This window comes from Physeter macrocephalus, chromosome 20 (genome assembly GCF_002837175.3).
Source record: "Physeter macrocephalus isolate SW-GA chromosome 20, ASM283717v5, whole genome shotgun sequence".
Classification (NCBI taxonomy): Eukaryota; Metazoa; Chordata; class Mammalia; order Artiodactyla; family Physeteridae; genus Physeter; species Physeter macrocephalus.
In genome coordinates this window covers 101,903,202-101,918,320 of record NC_041233.1, presented here as the reverse complement: position 1 = coordinate 101,918,320, position 15,119 = coordinate 101,903,202, and the positions used below count along the sequence as shown (strand labels likewise).

At 37.9% G+C, this 15,119-nt stretch overlaps 1 protein-coding gene across 3 annotated transcripts in view; it reads left to right on the top strand.

Moving 5' to 3' along the window:
• Positions 1 to 15,119, top strand: part of MSR1 (macrophage scavenger receptor 1) — a 225,271-nt gene that overhangs the window by 160,591 nt on the left and 49,561 nt on the right. Inside the window, exon 9 of one of the 3 annotated variants that reach the window (XM_055080873.1) lies at positions 1,755 to 2,600. The exons of the other annotated variants lie outside the window; for them this stretch is intronic. Coding sequence (XP_054936848.1) covers positions 1,755 to 1,765 — 11 coding nt within the window. The 3' untranslated portion in view covers positions 1,766 to 2,600. Of the gene's footprint in view, positions 1 to 1,754; positions 2,601 to 15,119 lie in introns of those variants that run through there. 3 annotated transcript variants of the gene reach the window in all.

The window sequence follows — 15,119 nt, the reverse complement described above, 5'->3', positions numbered from 1 at the left end:
GCGCAGGCTCAGCGGCCATGGCTCACGGGCCCAGCCGCTCCGCGGCACGTGGGATCCTCCCGGACCGGGGCGCGAACCCGGTTCCCCTGCATCGGCAGGCGGACGCGCAACCACTGCGCCATCAGGGAAGCCCGGGAATATTTTTTAATAGAGAATTTGCTAGCAGTAGAATCAATAGTTCAAAGGTGACATGCATTTTACAATTTGATGGATTCTTGCAAATGGCTCCCAAAAGGTTGTACCAATTTGTTCCCTGTGAAAGTGCCTCATTCCCCACATATTCAATTAATTCTGGTATACGAAAATTTATATTGAATTATTTTGCTGTACTTTAAAAAAATATTTTTCAAGCATGATTTAAATATAACAAAAATAATCATTGATTTCCTCTTTTATTTTATTTTTGGTTCGGCTTTTTAAAATTAATTTTTATTAGAGTATAGTTGATTTACAATGTTGTATTGGTTTCTGCTGTATAGCAAAGTGAACTAGTTATACATATACATATATCCACTCTTTTTTAGATTCTATTCCCATATAGGTCATTAGAGTAGAGTTCCCTGTGCTATACAGTAAGTTATTATTAGTTACCTATTTTATATATAATAGTGTGTATATGTCAATCCCAATCTTGAAATTTATACCCCCCCTTCCCCCTTGGTAACCACAACTTTGTTTTCTACATCTGTGACTCTATTTCTGTTGTGTAAATAGGTTCATTTGTACCATTTTTTAAGATTCCACATATAAGCAATATCATATGATCTTTGTCTTTCTCTGTCTGACTTACTTCACTTAGTATGACAATCTCTAGGTCAATCCATGTCACTGCAAATGGCATTATTTCATTCTTTTTTATGGCTGACTAATATTTTATTGTATATATATACCACATCTTCTTTACCCATTCCTCTGTTGATGGACATTTAGGTTGCTTCCATGTCCTGGCTATTGTAAATAGTGCTGCAATGAACATCGGGGTACCTGTATCTTTTCGAATTATGGTTTTCTCTGGATATATGCCCAGGAGTGGGATTGCTGGATCATATGGTAGCTCTATTTTTAGTTTTTAAAGGAAACTCCATACTGTTCTCCATAGTGGCTGTACAAAGTTACATTCCTAACAACAGTGCAGGAGGGTTCCCTTTTCTCCACACCCTCTCCAGCATTTATTGTTTGTAGATTTTTTAATGATGGCCATTCTGACTGGTGTGAGGTGATACCTCATTATAGTTTTGATTTGCATCTCTCTAAAATTTGCAACGTTGAGCATCTTTTCATGTGCCTCTTGGCCATCTGTATGTCCTCTTTGGAGAAATGTTTATTTAGATCTTCCACCCATTTTCCGATTGGGTTGTTTGTTTTTTTGATATTGAGCTGCATGAGCTGTTTGTATATTTTGGAGATTAATCCCTTGTCGGTCACTTCGTTTGCAAATATTTTCTCCCATTCTGTGGGTTTTCTTTTCATTTTGTTTATGGGTGCCTTTGCTGTGCAAAAGCTTTTAAGTTTAATTAGGTCCCATTTGTTTATTTTTGTTTTTATTTTCATTACTCTAGGAGATAGATCAGAAAAGATCTATCATATCTTGCTGTGATTTATGTCAGAGAGTGTTCTCCCTGTGATTTCCTCTAAGAGTTTTATAGTATCTGGTCTTACATTTAGGTCTTTAATCCATTTTGAGGTTATTTTTGTGTATGGTGTTAGAGAGTGTTCTAATTTCATTCTTATTTCCTGTTTTGTATATGTGTCAGGACCAGCATAACTCCCTGATCAAATTAGGGCAGGCCCCTTTGAAGATCAGGTGGGTCGGGCGGGACACCCTGTGCTACCATCTCACTAAAAGGACCTTCACCTCTGGACAAGTCACAGCACAACTGATTCCAAGATCCCTTTGTGGCTCCTCCAAACAACCTTGGTTCCCGAGTGGTGCCTGGCTTCCGCATGCCTTCCTCTCCTGGTCCTTGGTACTGTTTGGGTCTCTGCTCCCTTGCTCATACCTCTCCCCACTCCAGCACCCCACCGTCCTGAGCTGGGACGCCTCCCATGTACTGACTGGCGGGCTGTTCCTACCTTCCTCAGAGCCAGGCCAGGAACCCTCTACCACCCACTCATTGAGTGTCTCCTGAACCCATCGGGTTCCAGGAGAAATCTCATGGATACCGATTATATGTGCATTCTTTACCCTCCAAAATACCAGTCTCAACCAGAGATAGGGATGCCCTAAAAGAATCCATTTGTTCATTCAGCATATGTTTATTGTGTACCTCCTAGAGCTGGACTTAACAGCTAAGAAGATAGCTATTGTCCCTGGACTTCCTGAACTAATTGTCCCAGAAAGACATAGACATGGAAACAGGCAGTTTTATAATAGAGCAGAGGTATATGGGGGGAAGGAACAGGGCTCCATAGGTGTTCAGAGTAGATCAAGATTTTTAAATTCCTTAGAATTTTGAAAAGGTAAATTGACTTTGATTTGCTTAGTTTACATTCATGTCTTCTTATTCTCCAATTTATGGCATATTGTTTTTCAAGTTTTATAGTGAGGTCAAGTGGAGCTGGGGCAGTTCATTCAACATTTTTGAACCAAAAAACAAAACTTGTTTCCTTAAAATACCTAGCTGTTTCAAGCAAGAATATTTTGATCATAAAAAATTTAAAAAAAAATGATGAAAAAAATGATGAACTTGTTTTAGTCTAAAAAGCTCTTTTCACCAGCCTGCTGCATTTAGTATCCTTGGTAAAAGCACATGTAAAAAACAAAGTTCCTAAGTGTGCTAGTTATGTTATTGAATAAAAACTGTAAAAAAAATTTTTTTTTAAACACAACTCATTGTACTTTATGCTTTAAATATCCAGTATAGATCCTGGAGAAAAATAAATATTTCAGTAGAACTGGAGATATTTTGTGTAGGTGAAGAAAGGCTGACGGTGAGAAAGGAGAAAATGTAAGAAAAGGCAAACTAAAAAAAGGAAAAATGTGGGATCCCATGTTAGTTTTGAATGTCTCTCTATTAATCAACAGATTGAATTTTCTCAACTCTCCTTTCCTTCAAGGTTTAACACATAGTCCCAGGATTCACAACATTAAGGTTCCAGTAGAATTCTCAGTAGTGTCCCTATGTGTGTCTCCCCACTTCCATTCATTCCCCAGTGAAATGGGCATCGTATTGCCTACTTCACTGGATTGTTGTGAGGGTCACATAAGATACTGTCTGTATGCAGATGCTCTGTAATACTATAAAGTGCTTTACACTCATAAGGCATAGTTCTCAGTGGTCGTGGTCTCTCTGAACTGGAGCTGCTCTTCCTCGCTGGTATAATGCAGACATTTAAAATCTGTAATCAGGACAGGAGTGAGAGCCAAATGAAAATGCAAGAAGCTAAATAAATGCCATGGACAAAAAGAGGTGCTGGAGAATCAGATAAGATTTTACATTAGATAGAGCAACGCAAGTGTGACCAGATCACAAATCAATGAGTTTGAGCCAAGCAAAAGAGCATAAGTTATAAATAAAAGGAGTGACTAAACAGAGTGCGCGCCAGAGGCCAGAAGCTGTCAACAGAGGTCAGAACAAAATGTCAGGCTAATAAAACAGCAGTTCCAGGCTCTGAGGAACAAAGTGTGAGCCCAAGACGCTGCTGATGAAAAAGCTCCAAGAAGTGTTGAAACAAATTAGAGTTGTCAGTGGTACTCTGTATCTGTGCCGGCTTGACACCAAAGTCTCCAGGCAAAAAAGGGGCAGAGAGGAATCAGATCATCCTCAGTAGTAGCAAACTGGCAACGATGACGAGCCAGTTAAAGCAAACATCTGAAGATGAGTTGGATCTCTTTGCCTGTGGTTTCATTGGATAGGACTTCCTACCCCATTCTGTACCGGGGGACAGGCAGCACCTGGGAGCCCTCTTCTTCTCCAGCAGTACTTGGTCCACACTTGCCACTGATGGCCCTGATCCCAGGGACCCTGGGAGACAATGCCAGGGCTTTCGGTTCACCAGTTATCTGGCACCCCAGACTGCAAAGGGATTCTTAAGTGTGTCAAATACAAACCTGAACTTTCCAAATTAGGAGAGAAAGGCTTTTTTCTTTAGACAAAAGTAGAGGCTGAAATGCCCAGTTCAAATGCACAGATTACACCAAATTTAATAACGTATAATAAAGAGAAAACAAGTCTGCACCAAGTTCTAAAGCTTGTCCTAATAGTTTGCCGTGTTCTCACCCTAACTTGAAAGTGTACGTGTTTCAAGCAAACAGAATTCTGGCCATACAATGAAACACTTTGTGTGAGGTTCTGTCCTCAACATACCAATTACTAATGTGTCATTTGTTAGTGTTTCCTACTGTGCTTTTTACCCAATAAGACTGTAATTAGGATGTGAATTTAGAGTAAATGTCTTATTTTGAAACTCATACAATGATACGAAATATCTGTATGTCTTTCATTTGATCTCTGCTGAGGACTCAGCACAACCTTAAATGAATTCTGGTCTTTCTCCAAGCATTCAGTTGACCAAAGTAAAGGCTTCTCTTCCAAACATGAAATAAGTATAATAATGAGCTTTTAGAAAATATTTACTCTCTAATGCAGGGGCTTTAATGCATTATCTCATCTGATCTTCAGAAGAGCCTTTGAGGTAAGTCCTATCATCATTTCCATTTTATAGATTAGAAACTGAAGCTCACCACTAAGTGGTAGAACAGAATCACAAAGCCTGCTGTATTGATCTCCAAAGTCCCTATTTGTAACTGTGACTCCATTCAACACTCCCACAACTAGCTTTATATATTTCTTATATATAAATACCACAACTATGTCATACGGAAGGTGTGGAGAGAGAAAGAAAGAAGGGAGAGAAAGAGATTTGTAAAGAGCAATTTGGTTTTCTAGAATGGGCCTAATCATTGAAAGACCTTAACATAAGAGTTCTTACAATATGAACTCCATTCGGTCAAATTCCCAAAAAGCATTCTCAATTAATCTCTGTTAGTTTATGTTTCTTCCTTCATATCCCATCCAGCCATTGCCTCCAGTCTCTTCCCCCAAGTATATTAACTCAGAAACATAGTCTTTCTAGAATGCTTACCTAGCCTCCATTATTGTATTGGGAATTACTCATATGCACAAGGGAAAGAAGCTACCTGCTACTATTCTATCTTTATTTCAGTAACTGGCTCAATTTGAACACTTTTTTTTTCAATATAATGTGGTTGCTTTGATGTCCTCTTCTTTTATTGTGTCTCTTGTTTAACCACTCACTGTCCTTTTCTGAGTAGCCCAGCTAGGCTTCAGCAGAGCAGAGTGTAGTACCTGAGCAGTGATGTCTCCAGCTAACTTAGATAAATACTGCTCATTCTTGACAGCTATGTGGTGTTTCAAGCTTTATATGATTCCATAAATGGGCACTAAAAACATATAGTATTCCATTAACACAGTACATGTGTCCCTTTGTAGTATATATAACTAATATGTCTTGTAAATTGAAATAGAGATTTAAATCAGCATTGAATCCAGTGGTTAGCACTGGTCCTGTTTAGGAGTTATCCCAGCTGACTCACAGCCTGACTCTCACCAGAGCTAATGAGATGGAAGAAAACAAAAAAAACATCAATATAGTTCCAGCCAGGTCTTTTGCATTAGCAAAATTTGAAATTCCTTCAGTTATGTGCTGGAGTTCAGATGGAGTAGAGAGACCCAGCACTCCACTTCCCATGCCTCCACAACCTCGGAGGACCAAATGGCTTTCTTCTTCAGAGAACCAGGTCCTGGCTTCCTGTTCTGCAGTACATGTAGTCTTACACTAATACAAGATTGTTTCTTTTGTTCCAATTCAAGCACTTTCCGAATATAGGTTATAGGTTCCAGCCTTTTTTTTTGGCCACACCAGGTGACTTGTGGGATCTTAGTTCCCTGACCAGGGATTGAACCCAGGCCCTCGGCATTGAGTGCATGGAGTCCTAACCACTGCACCACCAAAGTATTCCCAGTTCACAACCTATCATTTGCTCCCTTAACCTGGCTTCTCTGGCCGTGCATTGCCCTACAATGTGAATCTCAAGACGAGATTCCCTAGAACAGCACAGTTACTTGCTTGCACATGAAGTGTCCCAGAAATATCTCCCACTGTGGCTTAACCTACAGATCCTGACCCTTTCCTGGGGTACTACAGTTATTCTCATCCCCTGCTTCACCTGAATTGTCACTCATATCCTGCTTAATCCACCGCAAAGTAAGAACTTTTAAGTTATAATAGATTTACTCAATATCGTCTGAGGTTTAGTACAGTTTATTTTGACGCAACACATTCTCAGTCTTTTAATTATTCAGTCGCTGAACTGTGGGTGTTCAGTGTCTTCATGGTTAACTTTGCTAAGTCACTAATTTCCAGTGTAACCAAATATCTACTACCCAGCTATTCTGCAGTCCTCAAATCTTGGGGGTCAGTTCTTTAATACTGAAATAAAATTGTTTGAGCACCAACCTCACATTCTAAGGCAATTCCAGTGCCTCCTGTCTGAAGTAGATTGGCGAAAATGTGGAAAAATTATATTCCCCATGTCTCCTCAATTCAAATCCCTGCCACGGCTGTGATAGTGGGTTTAATAGGGTTTCTAGAAATTCATGTGCTCCTGAAACCTCAGGATGCGACTTTATTTGGAAGTAGGGTCTTTGCAGGTTTAGTTAGGCTAAGATGAGGTCATGTTGGATTCAGGTGGGCCCTAAAGCTAACAACTGGTGTTTTTATAAGAGGAGGCCACAGAGACATGGTGAAAACCTGGAGACAGGTTTTCACCATGGGATTCGAGTGATTCGGTTACAAGCCAAAGAACACTGAGACTGGCCGGAGTCATGAGAACCTAAGACAAGGCAAGGAAGGATTTCTCCCCTGAGACTGGCCGGAGTCATGAGAACCTAAGACAAGGCAAGGAAGGATTTCTCCCCAGAGCCTTCAAAGAGAAAACAGCCCTGCGGACATCTTGATTTCAGACTTCTGACCTCCGGAACTGTGAGAATAAATTTCTGTTGTTTTAAGCTGCACAAATTGTGACCATTTAATATCGTAGCCCTAGGAAACTCACATGCCTCTGCATCTGTGATCGCTCCTTTCCCCCCGCCCCGTGTCTCTCATTCCAACACTAAGCACCACACCCCTCCCTTCATTTGAGGATGTTCCCTAGCTCCACCTGGGGATCTAAGAGAATTTCACTGAAGACTTATTCGTAACAGGAAAATGTGAGCAGAAGAGTCTACAACTTTCAAGTTGAACCTTAGACTTTACTGTGTCGAAATTCCTGGCTAGATTAGACTCCATATTTTCCTCACTGGCCACTCTCCTCAGTCTCTCCCCTGCCATCAAAATACTTTGCATACTCCACTGAAATCTTCTCCCTCTGGTTTCTCCTCTAAAACCCTGCTTGGGGACTTCCAAAATACTTGTTTTCTTTGACTTCTGGAGTAAGATTCAAAATCTGTTAAATTATTTTTCCAAGAAATTCAACCTATTTCTCTAAACATCTGATATCCAGTGTAAAAAAAAAAAAATCAGTCAATCTAAGAAAGAAATGGAAAATTTTATTCGGGCCAAATTTAAGGATTATAACTCAGCAAGAGCATCTCAGGTCTGAGAACTGTTCCGCCCATTAGAAGTCAAGGCACAGTTATATAAGTTTTTTGAGACAGAGGGCGGAACTGTGAGAATAAATTTCTGTTGTTTTAAGCTGCACAAATTGTGACCATTTAATATCGTAGCCCTAGGAAACTCACATGCCTCTGCATCTGTGATCGCTCCTTTCCCCCCGCCCCGTGTCTCTCATTCCAACACTAAGCACCACACCCCTCCCTTCATTTGAGGATGTTCCCTAGCTCCACCTGGGGATCTAAGAGAATTTCACTGAAGACTTATTCGTAACAGGAAAATGTGAGCAGAAGAGTCTACAACTTTCAAGTTGAACCTTAGACTTTACTGTGTCGAAATTCCTGGCTAGATTAGACTCCATATTTTCCTCACTGGCCACTCTCCTCAGTCTCTCCCCTGCCATCAAAATACTTTGCATACTCCACTGAAATCTTCTCCCTCTGGTTTCTCCTCTAAAACCCTGCTTGGGGACTTCCAAAATACTTGTTTTCTTTGACTTCTGGAGTAAGATTCAAAATCTGTTAAATTATTTTTCCAAGAAATTCAACCTATTTCTCTAAACATCTGATATCCAGTGTAAAAAAAAAAATAATCAGTCAATCTAAGAAAGAAATGGAAAATTTTATTCGGGCCAAATTTAAGGATTATAACTCAGCAAGAGCATCTCAGGTCTGAGAACTGTTCCGCCCATTAGAAGTCAAGGCACAGTTATATAAGTTTTTTGAGACAGAGGGCTGTACATCAAATGATGTATTATTGACAGTTTACATAATCCAGATCTAAGGGTCATTGTGGTAAGTCATGTGATCCCGTACAAGATCAAGAGGGAATGTTATCTTTAAAGGAATTGTCTTGCTAATGCTAGGAGAATGTTGTTCTTTATGGTTGAGCAGGTATTTCTGCTGATGGGGGAGGTCTGGTCGATGCATAAGGCAGATGCACAATGCACAGTAGAAGGGAGAGTGGAATCCAAAGGGCAGAGAAAATTTTTTTATGTTTAAATTTTTCTTGTCTTGCCATAAAATGAGTTTTATTTCACACCAGGATGTGCCTTTCATAGCTAAATACCTCATTAAGCTAATTATCTTAAATTAAAAAATCATTTCCCTTTCTAGAGGAATTTTGCCATATTGCAAGGACTTCTGGGTCAACTTGCAACCAGACTTTTTAAAAAATATGTCTGTTAACATTTGAAACTCAAATATAATAATTACTATTGAGTAATAAATTTAACCCTAAATCCTAATTCCAATAAATGATACAAAGAAAAGAAAGCATGGCCATGAGGTAAACAATATGATAATAATTGAAATGAAATGGCTACACTCCTCAAAAGTCATTTCACATTTTAACCTTAGTTCTTTATTTCCACTCAAGTAGCAGTGATGGACACAATGCAAAGACACCCCATAGTCCACACTCTTCCTGACTTCGCTTTTCAAATTAAAATTTTGTCTACTAGAGCTTGTTGCAAGAAAGAAAGTGGGGCACAAGAGGATGGTCACGTCCCAGGTCTCGCGTGAGTCCCTGGGACTACCACCAAGTGTGGGTTCTTGGCTTTGCTCAGGAAAGAATGCAAGAGCGAGCCATAGTAAAGTAAAAGAAGTTTTACTCGGGGAGATACACACTTCATAGGGTATGGGGCATCTCAGAAGGCAAGAGTCCCCAAAATATGGGTGGTTAGTTTTTATAGGCTGGGCAATTTCATAGGCTAATGAGTGGGAGGATTATTCCAAATGTTTTGGCGACGGAGTGGAGATTTCCAGGAATTGGGTCATTGCCTACTTTTTGGCCTTTTATGGTTGGCCTCAGAACCGTCATGGTGCCTGTAGGTATGTCATTTAGTATGCTGATGTATTACAACGAGTGTATAATGAGGCTCAAGGTCTAGTGGAAGTCAACTTGTCCGCCATCTTGGACCTAGTTGTTCTAACCAGTTTGTTCTGTCTTCAGTGGCTATGTCATTCTTTTAAAGGTTGTGCCCTGACCCCTTCCTGTCTCAAGCATAGTAGATTCATATTTTTTCCTAACTTTCAAGAAAAGACTTGTATATGTAGCACTTTTATAATTTATTTTGGGCTCATAGATGGCTCCATCAGTGTCCCTGTGAACACGGGACTTTAAATAAAATAGATTTCAAATATAAAGAAAAGAAGGAAGAACATTTACAACAAATAGCTAATACATAGTCATGTACACACCACCCACATTTTAGAGGTGTTGTCCTTTTACCATACGGACTACACATATTTCTCTTTTAAGAAATATCATGTTAACTAGCACAGATGAAGCCCGATTTATGCCTGCCTCCCTTGCTTTTCCAGGTTAAACTTCTATCATGGAGTTTACATGTTTCTATTCATGTTTTTATATATTTACTACATATGTATGTTTGCATAAATGATAGATGGTATTATTTTCTGTGTTTTATATAAATGACATTATACTATATCTCTCATTCTGAGCTTGTTCTTTCCCTCAATTTTATGAATTTCAGCTTAACTTGAATCATAGACCCTTTAAAACAGTAAGGACATTAGTGACTATCTGGCCACCACTTATTTTAATTAAATTAATCTTAGTTTTAAAAATAATATAATTTCAGAAAATAAGAATAAGATTTTATATTCAATTTCTGTCCCCTGTACAAAATTACTGTCAATATGCTTGGATACTTCCTTCTAATCTTTTTATATATCAATTTTTTGGGAATATTAAAGTGAAACTTTAATGTTAATATAGTCACTTAAATTTTATATTATCATTTTTCTCTATTTTCTATATGATTCTTTTGACAGGAATGTTTAATGAGTCTAAAACTATCCAATGTATACTATAATTAATTTAGCTATTCCTCTATTCTGAGATATTTAATATATGTTTTACTTCCTCCTTTAAAAATAAGCCTTCAATAAACAAAACAATAATAACTAGCGAACTTGTTAATTTTCACTATATTTGAAGTTATTTTCTCAGATTAGATTAGAAAACCTTTGTAAATTATCTACTCTATTATTTATTTTTTGTCTGGTATCTCATAAAAATATGAATGAACTATTTGTGTAATAAATATTTTATATATTTTAATTTTACACACAGACTTTTAAAAATATATATAAATTATCAGTATTCTACACTTTCCTCCAAATCTAGGGCCTAAGAATAGTAAAATTGCCTTTAGAAAGTTAAACTGCAGTGAATCAGAGCAGAGATATGTCAAACCACCTAACCTGATGGAATATATTAACATATATAAAGAAAAATGTGTTAAGCAAAGAGCACTGGCCAAACCCAGAGGCAAAATCTCATAGCTATGTCTCATTGTAAATTAATAAATTAATTAAACGAATAATTCACTGATTGTGATTTGACTTCTTGTGCAGATTGCCCACAGAGAGAAAATGGCCTTGTCAAGTAGTTAAAAATATTCCCGTTTTTGAAGCAATTACATTTCTGGTTGTAAATTGAATTGACATTTAGTCCTGAGAGTCTGTTTAACATTAGTCTGCCACTAAGAGATAAATCCTCTAAACCTACAAAAATCAGGTTTTGGAATATGTGAGGTTTCTGATCAGACCCTGCCACCAGACCAGTCCACCTTGGAGGGCTCTTAGTGGACAGCCACATAGTTTTTTCCTATAATAGGACTCATGTTTAAATCAACCTTTCCTTCACAATTTACTGCTTCTACACATAGAAACTATATTCTCTCTAGAGACTGGTGACATACTAAATTCTACTTCTTTCAGTGTTTGATATTTTAAGCATTTGCCAATTTAATCCACTCAAGTAATAGAGATGGTGTATCAAGGAGAGGTCAAAATTCATTCATTCATACCATAACTCTTCATCAAGTGACTTCATCAAGGGATATTTGGTCAGGTATTGAAAAGATAACTGGAAGGATCTCAGTCTGGGAGGGAAAATTACCTAGTTTACGGTGCTTTGTAGGGCAGTAGTGCTATGCGAGCCTGAGGAGGGATACCAATCCAAACTGGGGGCTGAGGGTGAAGAAATGGGAGGTGTTGGTGGTGAGGAGGGGAGGAAAGGGTGGAGGGGATTGAGGAACGAAAGCCCCAGAAATAAAGGAGAGCAAGGCTTATTTGGGAATGTGAATAATTATATAATTGAACTAAAGGGAGCAAGGAGAGGGGGCAGAGAGGTTTTCAAAGGGTTAAACTGGAGAAGTAAGTAGAGATTAATCATGACCTTATTTGTTCCAGGGGTCACACGGCAGGATTTTCCCTACTGAAATCCTCTATCATCCTAGTCTTGTGTTTTCAATTATATCAGGGGTTGGCAAGCTTTTTCAGAAAAGGACCAGCTAGTAAATATTTTTGGTTTGCATGCCAGAAGGTCTCTGTCACACTATTCAACTCTGCTGTGTACCCTGAAAGCAGCCCTACACAGTATGTAAACTAATGGGCATGGCTGCATTCCACCAAAACTTTATTTACAAAAATAGACAGCAAGCTGAGATTGGCTTAAGGCCATAGTTTACTCATTACTGGTCTCCAGGAGTCTCTTCAAGATTTATCATGTTTGGAAATAACAAAGGTCAAATACACTCACATCTGAAACCATAGGGTAGGTTTTGTCTATCTGTAAAATGTCATACTACTTGGTTAAGATCTCCTCTTTGAGAAGGATAAGTATTAAATAGGAAAGTAGTTAAAAAATTAATAAGTAAGGTGATTAATATCAAGATAATATATTCATTCTAATGCTTTCTCCACGAAATGTAAACCTCAAAATTTTCAAAACTTGTAAAACCTTTACATTTGTACTTCATTTTAAAGAATGAACTATTTAACCTTCAAAATAACCTCAGAAATACTTGAATCTTGAGGGCAGGATACATGCTTTATGCAAATAATTTCTGAAACCAAGGCAAATGCCTGGCACAGAGAAGTTGTGTTTAGATGCTTTAACTAAGAGCAAATATTATTTTCTCTTTTTAACAGTTGGAAAATTTGGTCCTAACTCGTGGATTTTTAATTTCAGTTATATTCTACAGTCAGGGATATTAAAAGAACACCAGGCTAAACATATAGTGTAATGAATATTCATAAATACACGAAGATTATTAAAATGTCTTATGAACCGGGCTTACTGTCTTTGCTCAAAACTCACCTTCAACAAGGAAATGCCTCTCCCCTCCCCCCATTCCAGGAATGGCATGTGAATGTAACTGACCCTGTCTTTGGCCCAAGCTGTTTAGTCCATAGATGGGCATCTCGCCCAAACTAGGTCATAGGAGGACTTCCTTGGATATTTTAGAACTGTCTCTGAGAAAGAGATTGTAAAATATAAATTTAGGAGTTGTTAACAGACATGTTCACTGGGGAACAAAGATGTCCAGCTTGCGATCAAAGGAAAGAATGAAGCAACTTAGCAGAGAGGCTCTTGGATAAAATTTGGAGAATCCTGAGCAGATTCAAGTGTTGATTCAGCTGTTCCAGGTGCCTAACTTAAACTGTGTATCTCAGATTGGGACTTGAACCCACAGTCTTTTAACTGATACCACACACCTGGTCTCAGAACTTAATGAAGCTCAGGTTCTTGACAAAGTGATAGGTAAGAAGTGGATTTTTTTTTAGAGAGAAACGCACTCCACAGACAGAGTATGGGCCATCTCAGAAGGTGAGCACCAGGGTACAGGGGTTGTCAGTTTTTATGGGGGGCGGGGTGTAATTTCATAGGCTAATGAGTGGGAGGAGTATTCCAGCTATTTTGGGGAAGGGGTCGGGATTTCCAGGAACTGGGCCACCACCCACTTGTTGACCTTTTATGGTCAGCCTTGGAACTGTCATGGAGCCTGTGGGTGTGTCATTTAGCATGCTGATGTGTTACAGTGAGCGTATACAGAGGCTCAAGGTCCACTGGAAGTCTCGTCCACCATCTCAGACCTAGTTGGTTCTAACCAGTTTATGTCATGTCCTATGGCTATGTCATTCTTTTAAAGGTTGTGTCCTCTATTTACAATAGCCAGGACATGGAACCAATCTAAATGTCCATCAACAGATGAATGCATAAAGAAGATGTGGCACATATATACAGTGGAATATTACTCAGCCATAAAAAGAAACGAAACTGGGTTATTTGTAGTGAGGTGGATGGACCTAGAGTCTGTCATACAGAGTAAAGTTAAGTCAGAAAGAGAAAAATAAATACTATATGCTAACGCATGTATATGGAATCTAAAAAAAAAAAAATGGTTCTGAAGAACCTAGGGGCAGGACAGGAATAAAGAGGTAGGCATAGAAAATGGACTTGAGGACATGGGGTGGGAGGGCAAAGCTGGGGCAAAGTGAGAGTAGCATCCACATATATACACTACCGAATGTAAAATAGTTAGCTGATGGGAAGTAGCAGCATAGCACAGGTAGATTTATTTTTGACTTCTGTAAAAATAAACATGTGGGTGTGGCACTAGATACTATTTCATGACTCTAATGTTTTAAAACTACGCAATCTATTCCTGGATTATTATTTCCTATTTTCTTAGGCATTTACAGTGAATGATTGGAACACCCAGGTATTTTACTTAGTAATTGGAAGTTTGAATACTGCAATAGCAAATTATTTTCCTTTTTAAAAACGTTTTTAATGTTTGTAACTCATGTATATTAAGTAAGGAAGGGCTTATGCACCTGGACATTATTACATTAATTCAGTATTTAGCACTGAATTCTATTTTGGGCGAATCAAGAAAATAATTATAATTGTAATACTACATGTTAATACATGTTTGCTTTTCATGTTTCTGAGTGGCTCAGTCAGGCTTGTAGGAAATTGTTTATTATTTTTTTACATGTTGCTGGATTACTGTTCCAACAAAATTTACTCATATTAGAAAACAAAAGTTACTATTTCTTTAGTTAACTGAGTTCTGAAAACCCATACACTAAAACTCCATTTTCACATTACAGAGATATTTCTGTTGTAACAATTACATCTTGCTTTTTTATATTATAGTGTTCTTCAAACTCATATTTGAAAAGATATATTTAAATAGAACTGTGTTTATTTATTGGCTTTTCTAATTATTAGAGAATATTTTTATTTTATTTAGCACTAAGTAAATTTAAAAAATTATTTTCTGTCTTTGCATTTTTCTGTTCTTCAGCCAAATGATTTTTTAACAAATACTAGAATAGTTCAGGCCGTTTAAAGAAATAGAAATTTCTAACTCTAAGTGAAATTTTTTGTGATACTACTTACACACTTTATCTGTTCTTAGGTTCAAAATGTGTATGTTGGTTTTAAAAATGGGAAAGAGACATTTCATATTTATGTAAATCACTGCACATGATCAAAGTTTTATAAAAGTTTACTGTATATATGGCAATTTTGATTACTTAGGCATTGCAGAACAAAATTACTTTTCTGTAAACATGGTATGTTTCTTCCCAAAGTTTACTGCTTTAGCGATTTCTCAAAATAAATGAAAATTGTCTGATTTCTATCTCATTAATCCTTTT